At 38.4% G+C, this 23914-nt stretch overlaps 1 protein-coding gene across 1 annotated transcript in view; it reads right to left on the minus strand.

Moving 5' to 3' along the window:
• Positions 1-11500: 11500 nt before the first annotated feature.
• Fbxo4 (F-box protein 4) overlaps positions 11501-23914 on the minus strand; it is a 17774-nt gene continuing 5360 nt past the window's right edge. Inside the window, exons 2-8 of the mRNA XM_013018512.1 lie at positions 23691-23745; positions 22700-22935; positions 21267-21487; positions 15764-15839; positions 15477-15652; positions 12980-13155; positions 11501-11866 (exon numbers count right to left, since the gene is read on the minus strand). Coding sequence (XP_012873966.1) covers positions 11777-11866; positions 12980-13155; positions 15477-15652; positions 15764-15839; positions 21267-21487; positions 22700-22935; positions 23691-23745 — 1030 coding nt within the window. The 3' untranslated portion in view covers positions 11501-11776. The remainder of the gene's footprint in view (positions 11867-12979; positions 13156-15476; positions 15653-15763; positions 15840-21266; positions 21488-22699; positions 22936-23690; positions 23746-23914) is intronic.

Below are 23914 nucleotides of genomic sequence, written 5' to 3' on the forward strand. Positions count from 1 at the left end.
ACTGGTGTGAATCTACATAATTATATTTCTATTACACAACTTTGAGTTGCATCTAATATTCTTATCTTCCTATCCTTAGCACCTAATGTTACCTAATATTAATTATATTGCTTGAGGTAGCACAGCTATGCAAAATTATAACTGAGGGTCCCAAACCTCAGTTTCTTTTTCTTTCAGTTAATCTTCACTGGCATTAAAAGCATGTACAATCATACCTATTTCTAATTTTAATATTAAATATTCTGAAAACTACATAAATCTTTATTAACTATGTGACAAAAATGCTTAACAATCTCCTTATGGGAAAAAGTGTGGATCTGAGTATTTCACAATATGTGTGGTGTAACCACTCCAACCATGGCCAAGTTGAAACTAGCACCAAATCATCACTGAATCCAGAATTTGGAAGAGCAAAACACAGTGCTTCCTCCTGCCAGTACAAGCTGGCTCCAGGACACTATCATTTAGCTTGGCTGTCCCTGAGTGGCCTTAGATCTTTGTATCTATTATATTCCTAGAACAGAAGACATTATTTTACTGCCTTCCACTCCAAATTGCTGGGAACATTGGGATGTACCAAGATCCTAGGACTTTAAATTGTTAGATTGTCTATCATCCAGGGAGCTTACTAACTACAGCAGACTTTATTCTTCTGTAGTTTACCTTTACTTATTGCTAGGGAATTTAGGAATATTAAAAGTAACCATAGTCTATTCATAGGTTTTCTTTCTAGTTTCAAAAGCATCATTAGGGGCTTTCCATATACCAAATTGTATTAATCTACATGAATCAAAACAAAAGAAAGAAATTAATGCATCAATCCATTTTGAAATTAGAAAAGTTGTTTTTGACCATTATTCAGATATCCAGGTGAAAACTTGGTGCATAATTACTAGGTGGAAAGCTTGTGGGAAGGTTAGAAGAGCAGCATGTTTCCTTGGTAAGAGGAAGTCATTGAGATGTACTAACTTGATACTGGTAATCCAGACATGTGTGCTGTATGGCTAAAAGTAGCTGTGTTAGTACTCATCCACTCTCACTGTGGGAGTAGCCAAGAGGTGTCTCGAGTTGAGCACTATGGATCATAAGCTGTTAATTAAAAGACTTTGGATTGGAAAACTACTATATTTTGTAAAGTTCTGGGACTGTCTGTTGGGAGACTGATTTAAAATAGATTGAATTCCCATGTGTCTTTAGATAGGAAAGAGATTGAGTGACTGGTAATGTCAAAATAAAGAGCTTTGGATGGGGGTATGAGTTAGAAACCATTGATTAAGACTTTTGAAACAGACAAAATGCAAGGGATAAAAGAAAAAGCAAACTAGGAAGATTAAGAAAGAGATACCTTAGTATATATTCATGATATATGTTTGGAAGAATTATGAAATATTGAGCAAACACATAGATTAGGACATTCTTTTGTTAATTTTTCTGCAGTTTCCAGATGAGAACAGTAAAAATGATCAAAAGACTGTTGCAGCTTAAGTCTTCATTTCTTACTCCCTTTTCTTTAATCTCCATGTAGGGCATCATCATTACTTTATTAACATTCTGAGGAGGAAATTGGAACATAAAACACATTTTAATGGTACTTAAAAGCATATAGACAGGAGTAATAAATCATTTAAATTTTTAGGGAGACCGATTTCAAAACCTTGCTTAGTAAACAGTTACGGGTGCTAATCACCTTATTAGCCAAGAAAGTCACTTTTGACCAATATATACTGTCCTTCTTAATATAAATTAAAGAAACAGTTTGAGGGCTGACATTGTGGCTTAGTGGTAGAGCGATTGCCTACCATGCCTGAAGCCCTGGGTTCTATTCTTCAGTACCACATATACAGAAAAAGCCAGAAGTGGTGTTGTGGCTTAAGTGCTAGAGTTCTAGCTTTGAGCAGAGAGGCTCAGGGACCGTACTCAGGCCCTGAGTTCAAGGCCCAGGATTTGCAAAAACTAAAACAAACAAACAAACAAAAAACAGTTTGAATACCTAAGAGAATTTTAGAGCATACTTTAACTACAATGTTTCTTTTCTTTCTTTTCTTACTACTTCTCCATTTTCTTCTCTTTCTCTCCTCTTCCTGTTCTTCCTTCTGCTCCTCCTCCTTTTCCTCCTTCTTCTGTATTTTGTATTGAATTTTAAACCCAGGAGGGATTTAACCCACAGCACACATATGTACTCTGCCACTAAACTACACCATTGAGCAACCTCCATTTTTAAACAAAAGTACTTTATCTGTGAAAAAAAAGAATGCATGCTCTTTGTAAAACTAAAATTGGAAAATGTTAACAAGGATTATAAAATGGAACAATTCACCTGAACAGTAACACTTCTAGAGAATAGTTAGCATTCTTAGTATCTCATCTGGATCTTTTCTATACACAAGTATTTTATTTTTTTATTGTGAAAATACTGTACAAAAGGGTTACAATTACATGGGCAAGATAATGAGTACATTTCTTATCAAGCATTGTAGCCTCCTCCTTTGTACACAGTATTTTTAAATTGGAAGTATACCGTACACACAATTCCAAATAAGTGATGTGCCACGTCAACTTTTGGTTAGTGATAGACCACATTCATTTCATACTAGATGAAATGTTCTTGTCACCCTAGTATTTTTGATGTATCTTTTCAATAATAAGTATGTTTTGATAACAAATGTTTCCCCATTTTTCCACAATTGTCTATGGTATGCTTCACCAAAATAGTATGCTGTACATTTTTGTACAGTCTTAGAGCGATAGGCTTTCCCCATAGAGGCTAGGTTTGAAACAGTCTATAGCACCTAGGTTTGTGTAAGTATGCACTATTGTATTTTCACAATGATGTAGTCATAATGACTTGAGTGACACATAACTCCTAAGATCTCCACTAAGCAAATATAAAAGCCTTTGTTTCTTTACTAAAAAAAAAAATTCTGATTGTGTAATTTTTAGTTACCGAATCATTTTCTATTGAGATAAATCAGAGGTAGCTCTTTCTTCTTAAGGCAGTGAGATAGAAGTTAAACACTGCAAAGTGTTGTTAAATACAATTGAGTCTGTTAAATGTGATTAAACTTGCTAGGTCTGTGTTGAGTTTTTGTTAAGTCTTTTATTATAAATACCTGATTTATACTTTCTGAAATTGTCAACAGTGGGCTTTTTGACAGGTCCTTCTCTCTTACTCCTGGTAGTTGTGAATAGGGTAACTGTCAGTCAAACAACCCCTTCCTGGCAACTAGCCAGTTGTTCACATGGCAGCCTGGATGTTTTAGACCCTTTACAACCCTCTAGGTAGATTCCAGCAGCCGCAGAGGACTTTTGAAATCATGGCTGAAGACCTTCAGCTACAATCACAATACAGTTTTGCATTGGCCTTTGAGAACAGCCCTCTAAGCAAGGCAAGCTTAGTGAACTTTGGATGAAACTCCTCATACTTCAGAAACATTCTCACACAGGCCAGTAGGTACAAACATAGTCCTTAATGCAAGAACTTTGGTGATCGATGCAAACGCCATTGCCACACCCCTTTTCTGACTAAGCAGTTATTTCATCTAGTCTTGTTTGCTTTTGATCTCCATTTACTGGGCACATTTTCCCCCATCATCTCACTGTTGTTTTGGTCAGTAAAATGCATTTCATACAAACAAAACACAGTTTTTGCCTGATATTGGTGGCTCATCCTGGTAATCCTAGCTACTCAGGAGCTTGAGATCTGAGGATGGCAGTTCAAAACCAGCCTGGCACTAAAATCTGTGTGTCTCCTATGTCCAATTAACCACCAGAAAACTGAAAGTGGAGCTGTGAGTCAAAGTGGTGGAATACCAGACTTGCGCACAAAAACTCAGGGACAGCACCCAGTCTCTGAGTTCAAGGCCCATGACCAACAAAAAACATACAAAAGCCCACACATTTTGATTTTATTTTTAAATCCAGACAATCAGTTGATTGTTTGATTGGAGAATTGGGACCATTAACATTGATTGTTTGATTGGAGAATTGGGACCATTATTATCAACATGTATGTAGTAATTCTGGCCATTTTTGTTGTTTCTGTTAATTTTGGGATTAAATATATATCTTTCATTTTCCTCCATGCCTTTAGAGTTTCTGCTGAGGAATCTGTGGTTATTCTGATTGGCTTGTCTGTGCAGGTGACTGGGTACTTCTGTCTTGCCTTCAGTATTTTTCTTTATTGTTGTCTAGATTTAATACTGTAATATGATATGCCCTGGGGAGGTTATTTGTATTGACTGGTTGATTGATTATGCTAATCTAGGTCTTGCACTTTGGGCCTGAGGATCTGGCTCAGCTTTTTTGCTTATAGCTAGTGCTCTACCACTTCAACCATACTTCTACTTGTGATTTTTGCGGGTTGGAGAAAAGCATCTCTTAAGTTTGTCTGCCTGAACTGGCTTCAAGCCATAATTCTCAGATCTCAGTTTCCTGAGTAACTAGGATTGTAGTCATGGGCCTCTCCAAGCCCAGCAGGGAAGGTTTTTCTATCTTGTCTGTTTGGAGTCCTAAAAGCTTTTTATACCTGAATGACCATCTCTTCGTTGAAATATGAGAAAGTTTCTGCTATTACTTTACTGAATGTTTTCGATACATTTATCTAGTATCTCTTCTTTTATCCCCATCATTTGTGAATTTGGTCTTTTAACAGTAAACAAATATCTGCATTTTTAATTTGAATGTTCTAATATTCTATTGTCACTAGAACACAACATATTAGCTATGCAATTTAATTTGTTCTTAGCTTCAACATTCTAATACTTCTACAACTGAGGCTATGGTATTGAGGTAGTAAAATAGGCCCAATAAAAAATTATTGTCGAAACATCATGACTGGAAGTTTGTGAATAAGTCACTCCATCTTGACAAGTCTCACATTTTTTTGTACAGTAAATATTTAAGGACTATGAGAATGATAAACTAGAAAATTGCACACACACATAAACAGGTTTTTTTTTTATAGTATCCAGTGTATATAGAAAGCAGAAGTGATGCTGGCATTTTTTTTTTTTTTTTGGTTACTGAAAGCTCTTATGCCCACAAACTAGTACATCAATGGATTTTTTTTTTTTTGCCAGTCCTGGGGATTGAACTCAAGGCCTGAGCACTGTCACTAAGCTTCTTTAGCTCAACGCTAGCGCTCTACCACTTGAGCCATAGCGCCACTTCTCACTTTTTCTGTGTATGTGGGACTGAGGAATTGAACCCAGGGCTTCATGCATGCTAGGCAAGCACTCTACCACTAAGCCACATTCCCAGCCCAATATCAATGGATTTTTAAACTACAGTTTATTCTCAAAGTTTCAGGTTTGTCTCTTTGCTCTTCAATAAAATTCTGAGATCAAGATGGAGACTGGGAAGATCATGGTAAAAGGTAAGCCTGGACAAAGAAATCAGATGTTGTGATGTACATCTGAAGTTCAAGCTACACAAGAAGTATGGTTAAAAGTACAGCAATTTAAAACTAGCCCTAGGCAAAAGTAGAATCTTATCTGAAAAATAACGAAAGCAAAAAAATGTCTAAGAGAGACTCATTGTAGTGCTTATCTAGCAAACATGAGGCCCTAAGTTCCTTAGTACTATGTATGCATATATGTGTGGAGGGCTACAAATATGCATATATATGTGTGTTTGTATGTGTATGGCTATACACATGTATGTTATATATAATTTTTTATTTTGTCCATCTCTGTCAATATATCATACATATGTATTTTAATACATCTATGTGTCTAGACATATACACATGCATATACATAATCATATGGGAGTGATAATGGGAAATCATTCATCATTTAGCGTCATTTGGGCTCTTTTTTCCAGTAGCTTCCATTAAGTTGACAAGAAAATTTTTCTACTTCTTTTTTTTTTGGGGGGTCCAGTAGTGGGGCCTGAACTCTGGGCCTGGGCGCTGTCCCTCAGCTCTTCAGCTCAAGGCTAGCGCTCTACCACTTGAGCCACCGCGCCACTTCCGGCTTTTTTCTTTTTGCTTATGTCGTGCTGAGGAATCGAACCCAGGGTCTCAGGCATGCAAGGCAAGCGCTCTACCACTGAGCCACCTTTCCAGCCCCAAATTTTTCCACTTCTATGTTTGTCTCTATCTTGTTAAATTTCAGTTCTTAACCCATTTCCCCATATTCCCTCCCTTGTATGAAATAACAATTTTTCTGATCACAGTCTATCTTTCTGTATGTAGCAATACTGCCACCTTCTGTAAATATAGGGAAAGTACCGAGATTCAGAATTTAAGATTACTGTAGTTTTCTGTTAATCATGGCATCATTTGACAAATGATCCAGGACCTTTTGTGACAATTAAAATTTAATATATTTCAGTGAGAAACAACTCTGATGGATACCATGAATGGCTTTATCAAATCTATCCAATAGGTTTGCATATGCCATTTAAAGTAAATAAGCCTTATAAATGTTTTCTTGTAAGATTTTTTTTAAATATCAACCAACATTTTGATAATGATGGTGCTCTATGCTTCAAAAACGTATTGAACAAACTTATTTAGAATACTTTTTTAAAAGTAGTCATTATCCTAAATACATTAAGATATTTATTTAAGCTGTTAAGAATCTGATAAGTTAAGTATTATAATTATTTACCTTGATTTTGCATTTCAGGAAACTAGGCATAAAGAAGAGAAAAACTTGCCCCAAATCAAAAAATGATAAAGATTCTTATTAAGAGATTATACTAACTAAGCTATTTATGAGACATGTTGAAAAGATAAGTAACTATGAATATTAACAAATATGAGATTTAATTTGTTGACAATTCAGCAAGGGTCAGCTCATTATGTTATGCAAATTTGCTTAGTACTTAATACATAAGTCAGAATATAAAGGCCAACATAAACTCCATCACACACAGAGAGAGGGTAAAAAGTCATCATATCATAAAGTATAAATGAAACAATAGTCACAAAGGAAAAATGTAACAATAGAAGCATTTTTCACAATGTATAATTATGATTAATAAAAGTATGCACAGCAATTAATGTGTGTAGAGTATTTATATTTGATTAGAGTCTTTATGTTTGATTAAAAGCTCTTCATAGATTAAAGGCTCAGTAGAACATAATAATGTCTAACGGCCTAGTCTTCAGGGAGGCAGCATTAGAGGTGCTGTGGACTGTGGAGAGATGGGAACTTTGCAGAGGTCCTTAGGTCACAGGGATTATATAGCCTGACCTATCTGGCATTTTCTCTCTCTGCTTCCTTGTTTATGATGAGCTTTGTTCTACCACATATTCTTGCCATAAGATACTGCACATATTGGAGGCTTAAGGTCATTCAGCTCCCTCAAAAGGGCAAACAAGAGTCCAAACAAACCTATTCTCTTTATAAATTAATTGTCTCCGTTATTTTCTTACTGCAACACAAAGTTGACTAATGCATCTAATGTTTTCCTATACACAATGGAATTTTACACAGCCATGAGAAAGAATAATATTATGTCATTGGCAGGGAAATTGATGGAATGCATTAAGTGAGGTAAGCCAGGCTCAAAGAGACAAATGACATGTTTTCTCTCATATGCAGAAGATAGGACTAAACTATACTGAGACCTGATCAAGTCTACAAGACTCTAGGCATTCATACACAATGAAACCAAAGGAGGATACTCAGGAGAGGATCACAAAGGTGCAATGCCTATGTGCATCTGATCATATACAATAATAATTATCAAAATGAACTCCAATAAGACAAGAGGATTTGTCTTTGTTTTGTTTTGTTTTGGTCTTATTTGTCTCTCTTTGGGAGGGTCAGGGGGAGCACAGAAATGAAGGATAAAGGGTGAACAAATGCTACAACAGCACTCATTAGACACTGTTGAAAATGAACTATACAATTTATGGGTAGGAATATGAATTTTTATAGTTATATAAAATTATATATATATTGAAATGAACTCCCAGATATGGAAACAAGAGATCTTTGTGTTGTTGTTGATAATGGTTCTGCTTTCTTTTCTTTCTATATGGTTTATTTGTATGTCTATCTTTGGGAAGGTGGGGAGAAGGCACAAAACTCAAAGGACAAGGAGTAACAAAGTGCAGCACTAGAACTCATTGGACTCTGTCATGAAAATGAGATAGGAGGGAGGGATCTGGAAAGTGAGGGAAGGGAAGATACTGTATGAAAGGAAACGTAGTTATTGCCTGATTCATGTCATTGGAATCCCTCTATACATCACCTTTATAATAACAACGTGAAAATTTTTAGAGTTTTTTAAAATCTAATTTGGCTATGTGTCTCATGACATATCATATACTGCACAGCTCTGAGACTGCAGCAAGAGAGGCTTCCCCAGATGCTGCCCTTAGACCTTGCACCAGAACTGTGAGCCTCTTTCCTTTATAACTTGTCAAGTGGGTGGTGCTGTGCTACTAGCAACAACAGCAAAAAGAAAAAAATGACTTTGCAAGGTTTTCTTAACATTGAATGCTTACTATGCACACTGTTGTGCACATTGCCCGGCAGTGACTGTAAAGGTTAGTTAATGTTTGGTAAATTTTACGCTGGACTTATAATTAGTATTGATCAAATCCACACTATCTCCTATAATGATGACTAGAAAAGGAAAATGAGTTGGACCTTGTCAATGGCAACAAGAATAACACAGTAAATCAAAGAGGGTGGAGAGCCCAAGCAATAAGTCATCTCAGGGCAACTGACCTGTAAAAAGACTATTTAAAATGAACTGAAAAAGAGACTCAGGCCAGGCACAGGTGGCTCACACCTGGAATCGTAGCTGCTCAGGAGACTGAGATCTGAGGACTGAGGCTCAAAGCCAGTCTGGACAGAAAAGTCCCCAACTAAACAATAAAAAGCATCAGAAGTAGACATATGGCTCAAGTAGTAGAGTGCTAACCTTGAGCAAAAAAGCTCAGGGACAGTGCCAAGCCCTAAATTCAAGTCCCAGGACTGGCACTGGAAAGAGAAACAGAGACAGAGACAGACAGAGATGAAAACAGAAAGACAGAGACAGAAACAGAGACTCAAATTCCATAGTTATAAGAAAAAAAACATGTGATACTCTGGAAAATTAATCTAAAAATGAGAAAACACTGTAGAAAAAAATTGGATTATAAATACTGAAGTGTGTTATAACAAACAAGGGATATATTAGTTTAATTCTTCTGAATGACCTAGGGCGTGGTACTAAAATATCTTACATTTATTCTTTCTAATCAATCAGAGATAATTTATTATAGAATTGGAGTGCTTTTACTTTTTTAAAAAGATAGCTTATCTGGGTGCTGATGGCTCATGCCTATAATCCTAGCTCTTCAGGAGGCTAAGATCTGAGGATCATGGTTCAAAGCCAGACCAGGCAGGGAAGTCCATGAGACTCTTATCTCCAATAAACTACTCAGAAAACCAGAAGTAGAGCTGTGGCTCAAGTGGTAGAGTGCTCACCTTGAGCTGAAGAGCTAAGGGGCAGTGCTGAGGTCTAGAGTTCAAGCCCCATGACTGACAAAAAAAAACCTTATGTGAAAATATTGTGATTTTCATTGGTGTTGTAAATGAGTCATGTCAGAAACAGATGTTTGTGTCTGTCAGAATTTTTTAATAAGAAATTAAAAAATCAATTTTGTTGGTGTTAACTTTTCAAGTATTGATTCCACTTGAGAACTTTAGCCAAACATGGTTTCTTTTCTTCCAATCTTAAATTATTAAACTTTCAGATGACACATTACAGCTTACCCACTAATAATAGACAGGTAATACTAAGGAAGAGGTAAGGAGACTGCAGATGTCCAAGATTGTGCTGTAGTGGGCAGAAAGCTGATACAAAGGTAGGAAAAAATCTCTGGGGGAGAGGCTCTGTAGGGGACCAGCTAAGTCCTATGTAGGCACAGAGCTGTTAAAGGTAGAGTTGTCACATACAGGTCTGGGTGGCAAGCCATTGCCAGTGAACAGTGTGTCACAGGCAGGAGAGGCGGAAGTCCATCCCCAGGGCAATTTTCCTGCCCGAGGCTTGTTGAGCGGGTGACAGCATCAGTTAAGCTAGCATGTCTCAGTTTTGGGGTGCCCTTCCTTTTGTATTTGCAGGGGAAGGAGATTCATCTGGTATGACCGACAAGTTCATGTGTCTTAGATTCTTCTACCATTTGCTATATCTGCCAGTGCAATTGTTTTTTGGTGCAAAATGTACTCATGGTAGGTGATAGTTGGTTATATGTACAACTAAAGCACAGAGTCATTCCATTTTGGTTCTTATACTCAGAATGGAGTTAAGTTACATGAAAACTATTGCTTTACAAAACGGAGTAAGTCAAGGCCAGGTACAGTCTGAATAAAATAGAACAGTAGCTATAACTACTGCTGAGCACCCATGGCTCAAGTCTTCAATCCTAGTTACTCAGGAGACTGGGTAGGAAAGCCCAAAGCCAGCCTGGGTAGGAAAGTCCATGAGACTCTTACCTCCAATTAAAACCACCAGAAAACCAGAAGAGCTCAGGGACAGAGCCTAGGCTCTGAGTTCAAGCCCCATGACAAAAAAAAAAAGTTCTACACAACACAAAGTGAACCAAAAGGCCCTGCCTGCTCTCAGTGACATGCTCAGTAAGTTAATTTGTTATGCCACAGAATTTTAGATTCATTACTATTATTGGAAAAGGCTTTTCACCTTAATAAAGCCACAAGTCTCTAAGTGGCCATTTTATAAATGTAGAAATGTGGAGCGGCATGCTCTCAGACCTTCTTCACACACTGCTTAACCCAATGGTTCCATTAAGCAAAACTCTTTCCTAGAAAACACTGCAAGAAAGTATAATTCATCTAATAATCATATATTTCTCCAAAACAGAAGCACATTTAAAGATAGAGCTTTTATAAAATATGTATAGGTATTTATGCTCTTTTATGATAAGCTTAAAATTCCCCAGTTCCAGCAAGACCCTAGGACCAAAATGGAAAAAAATATGACCAATCTTTAAAGGATGGTAATATCTCATATGTACATCTCTGGAACATTTTTTCTGTGGGTATGGAAGAAAAATTAGCTTCAGTATTCTATAAGTGTTCAAACTTAAACAAACTTAAGCAAACAAAAGGAGGAGACTGCAATGCTTGGTAAGAAATGTACGCATTATCCAGCCCATGTAATTGTAACCCCTCTGTACAGTAAGTTCACAAATAAAAAAAAATTAAAAATTAAAAAAAAGTGTTCAAACTAACTTGAAATAATATCAACTAGGAAAAGCTATTTTTCAATAAACTGGACATAAATGTAATATTATGTTGCTTTCTACTATTTCAGAAGAGAGATTATATGACTATAAACATAAATACAATTCTAGTAAAATCTCTGTTCTTTAAACAATGTTTCTATTAAAAACAGACACAAAATTTCTTTTCTGATAGCCAGTGATGAACCCTTGAAAAGGGCAAGGATAATTTATCGAACTTAGGCCAATCTGCAAAAAAATAATAATAATGGAAAGATGAGGAATAAAAGAAACACAAACATTTTTTCTATGATTTAATATTTTTAGAAAGACAGAAAATATAAAATTATCAAAAAATTAAAGGTTCATTTGGGAGCTGGGGGCAGGGGCGGGAGAGGTTCAAAACTTTTTTCCTGTAATTGATTTAAGGTAAAATTAAAAATAATATCAAAACCATAGCAGCTATAACTGTCCAATAAAAAGCCCACCTACAAAAAGGCAGGATAAAATCTGATTGAGAAAACATACACATCATGACTTTGGTAACAAATTTCAAATGGTTTCACTTTCCACAGTCCAAAATGAAGATCATCTTGGATGCTTAGATTCTACTTCTTCAAGAATCCATTCAATGCCAGTCAAAAAACCAGTAAGAGTTTCGGCCTCTATATCCTGGACCTATGAACAAATAAGAATGAATACTGTCCATAAAACCCTAAGTTCAAACTCATATGATTTGGAGAGACATTTTTCTACATGCAAGAAAAGGAAGGAGGAAAGGAGGGAAGGAAAAAGGAAAGGATGGATAGATGAAGGGAGGGAGACAGGGAAAAAGGGAGGAAAGAAGCAGGAAGAGAGAGGAAGGAGAGAAGGAGGGAGGGAAGGGGGAGGGAAGACTGACTGATTTCAAATAATCATCCTCCTGATGTGCTTCAAGGACTCTGGAAGAAAAGGAAGAGTAAAGACACCCAAAAATTAATAAAAGGAAAGAAATAATCAGCTGATTTTCTGAGATATAAACAAAGTCTACAAACTTTAGATAGGCTAAGAAGAAAGAGAAAAGACCTAAATAAAAAGAACAAGAAGTAGAAAAGGAAACATTATGACAGACATTACAGGAATAAAGCAGATCATTAGGCTACTACAGGCAACTTTATGTTAACAAATTGAAAACCCTTGAAGAAATGGATAAATTTCTGGACACAAAATCTATCAAAACTGAACTACAAAGACATAAACAAATCAAACAGAACAATAATGAACAATGAAATTGAATCACTGTTAAAAAGTCCCCCAATAAAAAGCAGTGTAATGCTAGATGGCTTTGCTGTTATTGAAAAGCCTGTCTCAGCCCATCATGCTCCTATAAAGTGGTAGAACCTTTAAGAGGTGAAAACTAGTGGGAAGGTTTCAAGTCATTGTGCCTTTACAGAAGATATTGGAATTCTAGAAGGGCATTTTCTTTCTCCCCTCTTCTGTTTCTTGGCTGTGAGATGAAGCAGCTTCCTCTGCCAGAGGACCAACCAATCAAAATTATGAGTCAACATAAACCTTCTTCTTCTTTAAATGAGGGAAGGGGTAACAAGTTTGACTAGAAGTGTACTTATTACCTTATTTATATAACTGTAATCCCTCTGTACACCTCCTTAACAATATAAAACAAAAAAAAACATAAACCTTCTTTTTAACCTATTACCTAAGAAGTGTATACAGCAACAGAAAGACAACCAATATAAATATCAAATAAAAATCACAGTAAAAGAATGCTGTTTCCAAAGCAACTAGACTTACCATCCATGGGTGGTTCAGAAGATTAAGATGCAGCTCATGGGCCAAATAAAAACAGGGCACTCTTTTCACATCTGATTGTGAAATACAAGATAAAACTAGCATTGGTCTCTCTGAAGACCCGAAAGCTGGATCTGTCATTGCCATGATACGAGAAAATTCATCTTCCCATTCATGCCCTAAGGAAAGTACATCAAAATACTGAATTTGCATTTTTGTAAAGGTTTTAAAAATAATAAAATTATAAAACTAAATAATCAAAAACAAGAGACAGCAATTCACCAGGATACAAACTTAACCAACTGCCTTTATTGCTAGTATTCATTTATTTATTGTTCCGCTATAAAATCAAATTGAGTGCCTGGCATGAGGCTCATGCCTGGAAATCAGCTATTCAGCAGTTTGAGATGTAGGACTTAGGTTTAGACTTGAGGATCATAGGTCAAAGTGGCAGGAAAGTCTGTGAGAGTCTTCTCAATTAACCACCAAAAAACCAGAAATGGCACTGTGGCTCAAATGGTAGAGTGTTAGTCTGGAGCAAAAAAGCTTGAGGACTGTACCTGGGACCTAAGTTCAAACCCCAGGACTGTCACACACACAAGCAAAAACCACAAGACCCTCCATGAAAAAGCAAAAAGGGCTAAGAGCCTTGTTCAGGGAGTTGCCTAGCAAGCACAAGGTCTTGAGTTTAAAAATTGCAGTACCACCCTAAAAAGCAAATTGACAATCCTGGTTATTAAAAATGTTATAATGGAAAAGCAGCTCTTTCAATGAGTCTATCAGGAAAGTGGGGGAAATCTGTGAACCCAATTAAAGTAAAAGAGAAAGTAAAGTAAGGAACAGATAATCTAAGAACTCAGGAAAAAGAAGTAATTGAACTCACTATTAGCAAACTTTTTCTTAGGGGACCAGTTAGTCAATGTTTTAGGTGCACGAGCTTCATGCCTGGCACTCAATCTGATTTTCTATCAGTGGGGAAAAAATCTGCTGAGTAGTTGCAGATTCTCCCTGTATTTTATATGTTTTAACATTTATTTTTCTATTCTTCTTTCTCTCTTTTTTTGCAGTGCTGAGGATTAAACACAGGCTCTCATATATTTTTTATATATTTTTCTATATCTCTATACTTCTACTTATTTGATAGGAGCCTATCAGGAAAAGACTAGATATAAGTTATAAGTTGCTTTAGCTCTCAATTATATCTCCAGGGCCAAATACAACCCCTGCCTAACCTCAGAAACCATTGGAAACTCCACAATGATTTGTTGACGAACTCATTTAGCCCAATGAGCTCCCTTCCCATAGCTTAGCATACTCCTTCCCCTATCCACAGCTTCGCATGTTCCCTTCCTAGGCAACCCCAGGCCCATTTAGTAAAGGCAGTATATAATCAGCCTCCAACGCCCCCCTCCCTGCCTTTGCCTTGAGACGGCACTCCTCAGGGGCACCAAGAGCCTCCTTAGAGTGACCTTCAGGTCTGGGCAGCTGCAGAACCCCTTATCTACCACTTGGGCAGCAGCCATAAATCCCAGTCTGCCATGATGAAGCCCCTGGTCCTCACCAGAGTCTCCACCTCCTAGCCCCTTCTAGTCCCTCCTAGCCTCAGTAGTTTATATAGGTCACCTCAGATAATAGCTGGCGCTTCTTCCCACTCCTCTCTTGTAGGAAGGGGGCTTGCCAGTCTCTTTACTAGCAATAAGCCTTTTCTTTGTTCTTTGTACCTGGATGTCTGCATGGTTTTCTGGCAAAGTCTAATATACTCTAACACTCATATTTTGTTTCACTTCTAACTATTGCTTTTATAGATAGGCGGTAATATGTGAGAATAATTTGAAATTTTCTTATGGGTTAAGTCGTCCAGGTTTTCAAAGTATAGTTGCATTCATGCCTAACTGATTATAGGAAAAAATAAATGCAATGGAAATTCAAACCAATATACTGCATAACAGTTTGAGGAAAAACTTGTAGTATTGGCTTATGGTCCAATGTTTATTTTGACTTCACACCTACATAGCATTGTCCATGGCAGCCACTTAGAACATATGGAAAAATACTACCAACTTACTGAATTAATTAACAGTCTATACATTATCCCCATACTTCTCATATGAATTATTTGAATCTAGTCAGAAGCACAGAAAACATACAGAAGCATACAATATAAAACAGCAGATGGCTATTGTAACCAAATTTTAGTATATGTTAGGATTCTCTGGGTATTTATTACAAAAAAAAAGAAAAAAAAACGGATTCTTGGATACAGCTCAAATCAACACATCAAAAACTACCCACCTAGAAATCAAGGAGCTGTATATTTAATAAGCTCTCATGTGATCACAATGAATATCAAGGTTTGAGAATTCACTGTTTACAATAACAGGCAGAAAATTATAGTGATAAAGTTAACTGTCAAGTTGTTAAAATGCTACAGTAAAATCAAACAGTTTGTTTTGCAAAGAGTTATGTCACTTTTTTAAAAGAAAAATAAGAGAATGCTTACTTGTTTGTGCTTCAGCATTTGCAACATAAATGAATCCATCGACAACTTCACACACCTTCTGAATTTGTGGGATTACACTGTACCGGCTTCCTTGTTGGTCATTGCCTTCCCTCTGTAGGCTGAACATCTTGTTCACTGCACTTGTATGTTCTTCCCTTGCTCTGTCTCTTTCCTTTCTATATGAAAAATGGAAATATAGATCATTTTTAAAAGACCTTAAACAGATTCCCTGCCACTAGAGTGTTGCAGTCTTAAATGCTTCAGCCAGGCTAAGAACCTAGCCTTACCTTGTGGTGGAGTAAAGTATCAGGATGTTGAATTTATGTTGGTTACTTGGCTGAAAACTGACTCCTGATCCAATACCTAGGGGACAAAATTACATCAATCAAGACAGGTCATTAGTAAAGACAACACAAGTTCAGACTGAAACAAATTATCCAGTGAAGGCAAGAAGAATTAAGTAAGCTATGTATAACTCTAGGACAAAATGCAATCTACATTAAAGAAACAATGCTGCATAAAACTTCCACTCACATGGCAATAAAAATAGGGACAGAGAACCAGAAACTGCTAAAAAGATATTTGTTTCTAAGTAATTGTACAAAGGAGTGACCCTTCAACAAGTCAATACAGAACTACAACACATCTTGATCAATGTCATCTCTTTACCATCTTTTTTTTTTGTCGGTTGTGGGGCTTGAACTATGGGCCTGGGCACTGTCCCTCAGCTCTTCAGCTCAAGGCAAGCGCTCTACCACCTGCCTACAGCGCCACTTCCGGTTTTCTGGTGGTTTATTGGAGATAGGAGTCTCACGGTCTTTCCTGCCCGGGTTGGCTTTGAACCGCGATCCTCAGACCTCAGCCTCCTGAGTAGCTAGGATTACAGGCGTGAGCCACCAGCGCCCGGCTTCTTTACCATTTTTTATATCATCATGAACAACAACCACTTTATCATCTCATCAGAGTAGCAACATAATAGCAACTACTACTGTTGATCCTCAACACTAAGACAGTGTGCATATTTTTATGTTCCCTATTAATCATATAATCCTTGTATATTCCCAGGAAAGTCTGTGAAATGCTCTGTGAAAAGCTGTGATTAAACTTATGGGGAGCCACAGGTAGTACTTTATAAAATTGAGCTAACACTACATGTACTGAAATTTGGACTTAAATAGACTCAGATTCAAATCCGGAGTGAAATTCTCACACAGCATATCTTTGTAAGCCTCAGGGTTGTGTGTGTATGTGTGTATGTCTGTGTGTGTGCGTATGTGTGTGTTGGTACTGAGGCTTGAACTCAGAACTGTACACTCTTGCTCAGCTTGCTTTTTCATGACTGGTACTCTACCAATTGAGCCAAGCCTCCAGCCCAGCATTTTAGTGCTTAATTGGAGTCAAAGTCTCGTAGACTATTTTTGCCTAGGATGGTTTCAATCTACAATACTCTTACCTCGGCCTCTTAAATAGCTAGGATTACATGCATGAGCCACCAGCATCCAGCCTGAGCCTCTGTTTTGACACAAAGGCATAGAAATAATATATGCTTCATAGGGTGACCCCCCCCATAAGATCCCATGTGCAAAATTCCTAGTAGAATAATTGGTAAATTCAGGTGATAAATATTGGCTTCTTAGTCCTTCATGTCTGAATCATTCAGCAGTATTGGAAATACTTTCTTAACCGCTTCCCACACTGCTCGCTGGCTGGCTCTCCTCTTGCCTGCTGGTTAGATGTTCCTTGGATTATACGACTCTACTTCATGCATATACATGTCTCCTTCCATCTGTCCACTTCTCTCTACTTCCATTACCACTCTTTAATCCAAGTTGCTGTTGTCACTCATCTGGACTCCCACAATCACTTCTAATCAGTCTCCTATAGCCTCTTGCCTCTAACCATCCTTTCTACTGACAGCAGCTGGAGAAATTGCTTAGTAATGTAAGTCTAATCATATCTCTTCTCTACAAAGCTAGTGACCCTCAGACAGAGAAACAAATTCAATATAATCTGGCCTATATCCATCTCACTAGAGATAACGCCAACATTTCATACTTTTAATATCTGCATACTCTACTTTTATAAAATAACCCATACCACGCCATCTCATGTCACATTTCTAGGCAACACATGCACGGTGCTGACTCTTGGGTGCTAGCAGTACAACTCTCCCAGATCACCCTGGGCCTAGCCCTCTAGCCACCATTCTGGTCCATGCTCCCACAGTGTTCGTGGAAACAAAAAGATCTACCATTTTTTTTTATCTTTGTTTTCATCTATTTAACTCTTAGAACTTATCCTCCCAACATACCTATCCTCAGACCAACCTCTGCCATACACTTCCTGTTCTTCTTTGCCATTGATGTGATCCATATTCTTCTTAATCCCTTGTACAAATCAAGGCATAAATGTGGGGAAATCTGTGGGGAACACAGGTAGCAAAGATGGCCCTGAGAGGAAGTTGAGTGGGCAGAGCCGGATTTGTTTAGGTTCAGTGTGTAAACAACTCATGGAAGCTTAGGTGCATGATAAGGTGTGGCCTTTCAGTGATTGGTTGGTTCCATTTCCTCCCCTCCCACGCAGTCTTTTGCTTTAAAAAGGGGATGCTTCCTGTTAATAAATGAGTTCCTGCTTGACTTGACTCCCTGCTGCCTCTGATTGTCTCCTGGGCTAAGGGAGGCTGGGGAATGGGCCAGCGGCCGCACTTCGCACTTACCTCTCCTCCGACCCATCTTGACGAAGACCCAACACATAAATATTATATCAGTCTTATATCAGTCTTTTAGAAAGAATCACTTCAGCCTCTCTCTGAAAACTGGGATTGTCATAATTAGCAGACGGCTCCTCGTCTTCAACCTCTGCTTGAAGTATTGCCTCCACCTAACAGCCTTGCCTGAAACTCTTTGCCCCTGAGTAATACCTCTCCTCCATGGACACCTACGGACCAAATAGCTTATGTCCTCACATGGCAGAGTGAAGATGCTCTCTGCTCCCAATGCCATGTCTAAGTCCTTACTTTCCAACCCCCTGAAAAACTCCACCTATTTGAGAGACATATCATTTGACCAAGATACTGACTCTCCTTCCTCATTATTTAATAATCTCCTTTTAATAATCTCTGAATATGAATAAGATCTCAAACACTCACAGAAGATTTCAGCACCTGGCTAACAATTTTTCCCTCTCTCCCCAAATTTCCAAGTCTATATGGATTCCTAACAGCTCCCACGTGTGTGCATGTCTCTCCTCTCTCTCTCTCTCCCTCTCTGTATACAACTGAGGACAAAGCGACTTTTTTGCTTATCACTGGTACTTTAGCCCTTGTGCCATACCAGTCCAGGCTTTTGCTGGTTAGAGATACAGTCTCACAGACATTTCTGCCTAAACTGGTTTGAACTGATTTTAAGATCTCAGCCCCCTGAGCAGCTAGGATTACAAGTATGAACCATGGGTTTCTGGTCCAATGTTTGATTTTCTCCCCAGATTCATAAAATAATCCATTTACCAAAACATATTGGATAGCCACTATGTGTCTGGCACAAGAGACACAATTAAAAGGTAAGCTGGCTGGGTGCTAGTGGCTCAGGAGGCTGAGATCTGAGAATTGCAGTTCAAAGCCAGCCTGGGCAGGAAAGTCTGTAAAATATTTTATTTTATTTTACTTTATTGTAAGGGTTAGTTACAGTGACATAAGTAACACAGTGCCTTGTGAGTATTGCTGATGCATTGGTTCACCCTTTGTTCTTTGTCTCATCATTTTGTGATTCCCCTTCTCTTCCCCAAATCAGATAAATGTATATACAAAACACAGGGTACCAAATCAATCTCCCATTAACCATCAGAAGATTGGAAGTAACACTGTAGAGCACTATCACTGAGCAAAAAAGCTCAGGGACAGTGACCCTGAGTTCAAGGCCCAAGACTGGCATGGGGGCGGTGTACACACACACACACACACACACACACATACACACACACACACGCTGGTAAGATTCCTGCCTTCACAGCACTTCTTACCCAAGTGGGCTGATTACAGTACACATCCTCACCTGAAAGTCCCACAGAATTACCAAAGTCAACACATTCCAGAGAATGAATGCCCATCCCTAGTTCCCCATCACCAAAAGAATTCTTATCCTATCACTAATCATGAACCCCAAGTCACAAATGTGGTACCACTCTTACTGTTAATATTCATTCATTCTTTCAATGTTATTTCCTTAGCATTAATTCTCTTCTCCCCATCATCACTAACAATGACCTAGTACCAATTCTCTTCCTATTTCTGTCCCAGTATTACAGTGGATCCTTACTGTGTTTTCTATATCTTTAGCCCTTTCCACTCAATTCTTCACTCCAGAACCAGGGCTGTTTCTAAAATGAAACTCTGGTCGTCTGAATCCTCTACTTAAACTACTTTGACAGCGGCTAAATACTTCAGTACTCATGTGCTTAGCTTCATGCTTTGTAGACACAGAGAAGCTACTAATGTGTCCTTGCATCTAGAGCTTAGAGCTTTTAGAAATTGATCTTCCTGGTCTACAGTACTTTATTAAAAATATATTTTTGGCAGTATTAATGGTTGAACTCAGGGCTTTCACTTGCCAGATAGGCACCCTACTATCCAAGCCTTACCTACAGCCCTTTTCACATGATTATTTTTAATAGGGTCTTCCTTAAACCAGAAGTTCCTGGACTTTGAGCCTCCTATCTAATAATTCTATATAACTAAAATGACAGATATATACCACTATGCCAACGTTTTATTGATTGAGATGGGTTGTGAACTTTTGCTTGGGCTTGCCTGTAATGTTACCAGTCTCAGCCTTTTGAAAAACTAGGATTACAGTCTTTGTTTAATGTCTACAATTAATTAATCCTAAAAACTCATAGAAGCATCACATTCGAAGTACAGCTTTCTGTGACCCTTACCTTTCTCCCAGTATAATAACATCATATTCTAATTATCTGTATACTTGCTTGTGTCCTTATTTCCACATCCAAAGGAGATTGAAATTTAGCATTGACTAAGTGTTCTCAATAAATAAATAAGTAAAGCATAAGCTAAACTATATTATTACTTATCTGCCTTCCTAAATAATTACATGCTATTTTTGGTGTAGCCAATGTTGTTGGGAATCAAAGTGATAATTTAGTTCCTTTGGTTTATGGTGATAGGGTGCCTTAAAAAAAAATCCTGGGCTGGGAAGGTGGCTCAGTGGTAGAGCGCTTGTCTTGCATGTCTGAGATCCTGGGTTCGATTCCTCAGCACCACATAAGCAGAAAACAAGTGGTAGAGTGCTAGCCTTGAGCTGAAGAGCTGAGGGACAGCGCCCAAGCCCAGAGTTTAGCCCCATGACTAGCAGCTGCGGTGGTGCAGCTGTGGGAGGAGGCTGAGCGCAGGGCACAACAGCTGCTTGAAAAAAAAAGTCCCAACATGCATCAAAAAGACTTTATAAATAGATCCTAAATGGTTTGTGCTAACAAACTTGTCTTGAAACATGATAAACATGATATGGACTGTCCAATACAACCTCCTGATGATTGTACCAAATTTACTTTCAAATATTAAATTCTAGATACATTTGAAGAATTAAGAAAAAACCAAATTTTTGTAGTAACTAAGTTCTTTCAGTTCAGTAGGACCTCTAGGTCCTACTGAATGACTCCATCAAATGACTCCATTTCCAGAAGTAATTAATCCAAAATGAGTTTCTTTTCTTCAACTCTAATGTTGTTTAACTCATAGTGTTTGGATTACTATGTACAGTAGATTAACATGGAAATTACCATCAATCTGCCTTTGAGGCGAGCCAACAGTTGGAGAGAGTTCCTCTGAAGACATTAAACTCAACACCAAGGATGTATTCAGTTCTTCTAAACCTGGTCCAAACATAGCAAATCGAGGTTCATTCTGAATGATCAATGAGTGTAAAAAAGAGGTGACAGCTCCATACATAGGACGGCTGGATTTGGAGGCTCTTCTTGTATACGGGCAGCACATTTTATAACTGTATAAAATTGTCACAATTAGAAATCAACAAAGGAAACAGTGAACTAGTTGTTCATTCAGTGGGTATATGACTTAGAGTAGCTGCTAGACACTATAATGTCAGGATTACACCATCTCAAACCTCAAGGATGACAGTGAAACACCATTCTAAAGTAAATGTGGAGTAGAATAACAAGGAAATCCACAGGGTACTACAAAATGGGAATGACCCAGAACCTGAAGGGTGCCCCTAGGAAATGGTTACTGGCTTTCTGATCATCATGGAAATTTTCTCATGAAACACTCCATGTAATACAGTCTAATGGTCAAATCTCACTATATAGGGTAACTGTTCTCAACCTGAGAAAGTATTGTTCTCTCTTCCCAGAATATGTGGCAATATCTGAACACAACTGGCAAGTAGAGGTTGGAGATGCTGCTAAACATTCTACGAAGAGCAGCCTTTGTAAAAAGCAAAGAGCAACCTTCCAAAACAACTGGTCCAAAACAATTCAACAGTTTCAAGATGAAAATCTCTACAATGAAAGAAAGTACAGGCCAGGCACTGGTGGCTCACACCTGTAATCCTAGCTATTCAAGAGGCTAAGATCTGAGGATCCCGGTTCAAAGCCAGCTCTGAGACTCTTACCTCCAATTAACCACTAGAAAACTGGAAGTGGTGCTGTAGCTCAAGTGGTAGAGCACTGGCCTTGAGCTGAAGAGCTGAGGGATAGCTCCCAGGCCCAGAGTTCAAGCCCCATAACCAACCAAAAAAAAGAAGAAGACTCTGACTAACTTAAAAGCCTGGGGAGTGGGGAATCCTATATGATGTTTTGTCCTAAATTATGTCAATACTTTTGAATGATAATAAATTCTTGTTTCCCATAGGCATTTCTTCCTGCCAAAGAATGGCTTTCTCATCTTTGGTTATTCCTTTTCTGAACAGGGAAAATATCTACTATTTTGCAAAATGCCAAGTGAGAATCTTGAAAAGGTTTTTTTTTTATTTCTTACCATGTATCACATACAATTATGCAATTATTAGTTAGGCATCATGTTTCAGCTGAAAGGTTCTTAGGAGGAAATTAATTAACTCCACCTACAATTTTAACATGAGGATGCTTAGATTCAATATCCATGAAACAAATTAGTAGCAGGGCCAAGACTAATCTGAACTAAAAATAGAATACAATTTAGTATCTTTTCTTAATTTCTAAAACCAGATACTTACACTGCCATGTAATCAAAAAGTGTACCATCAGCAACCTCAGATATGGGCTTTTTCAAGATTTCTAGATCTGGGAGAGACTTCCAGTCCACAGAGGACCAAGAAGGAAGATCCCGCAACAGAAAATATCTCCACAGAATTGGATCTCGTACAATTTCATTCCAATAATGACTTGTACTCCCCAACTGACATAGATCATGGGGTGAAAGAAATGACAAAATATACAGCTGCACATCAATCTGAAACAGATAAGAACCAGAAGATAAGGGGGGGAACGAATAAATTCTTTTGGAAAATTGGTGATAAATTAGACAACTAACAAGGTTAAATAGTCCATATCTTTACTGATTAAACCTATCATTCTGTAGTTGTTTGCAAGAGAGAACCCTAATTGAACATTTCAGTTTCTGACACACTAAAACTTTCTTGAAAATCCAAGCACTGGGAAGGGAGGGAGAGCAAGTTCCTATCATTTTTTTTTCCTCACGGGCATTTGAATACACAATTTGTTTAAATAAACAGGTTAAGGAAGTAATTTACATTTTCAAATAAAACTGTTATCGAGTGAACTAAGTTGGGAATCTGATCATCAGACCCATCCAATCAGAGTACGTATGACCTCTGATCTGAGCTGGTAGTCTATAAAATAGTTTCAAAGAATACTGCCAGGCGAAGAACCCTGGGGCATTCTAAATCTGCCAGTTTTTCATTCGGTGGTAGGTGGTAATAATCCGAGGGAGACTCCGAACTGCAATCATTTCCAAGCATATCTAATCTCTCCCACTTCCCGCGTCCCTGAGCACCCTGGGCACCCAGCTGGAACCTGTGTAACCTCTGTGACCTGCGGTTCAACGGAGTGGACGTGTCTGTTCGCTACTTAGACTATAGGAGACCCGCAGCTTGCACCCCACCCCAGCTTGAGCCCCAGGACTGGAGCCTGGGGTGGCAGCGGCTGGAGGACAGGCTTTCCAAAGCTAACCCTCCTTTCCCGGACCGGGTTCGGTGAGTCCCGGCCCCGATCTCGCGCCCCGGGCTGGGGCAAGGAACTGCTGCAGGTGACTACACCCGCTCAAGGTGAATCTCGGGGTGCCCTTCGCCGGCCGGGTCAAAGCCCAGGTGGCTCTGGTCAACTGTCAGCGGAGGTGACCGCGCGTCCCCGCACCGCCGTGCCGACGGGCGGAGCTGGGCCGGGGCTCCGAGGCCTGCAGCGCCCCCGCC

This window comes from Dipodomys ordii, unplaced genomic scaffold (assembly GCF_000151885.1).
Source record: "Dipodomys ordii isolate 6190 unplaced genomic scaffold, Dord_2.0 Scaffold41, whole genome shotgun sequence".
NCBI lineage: Eukaryota > Metazoa > Chordata > Mammalia > Rodentia > Heteromyidae > Dipodomys > Dipodomys ordii.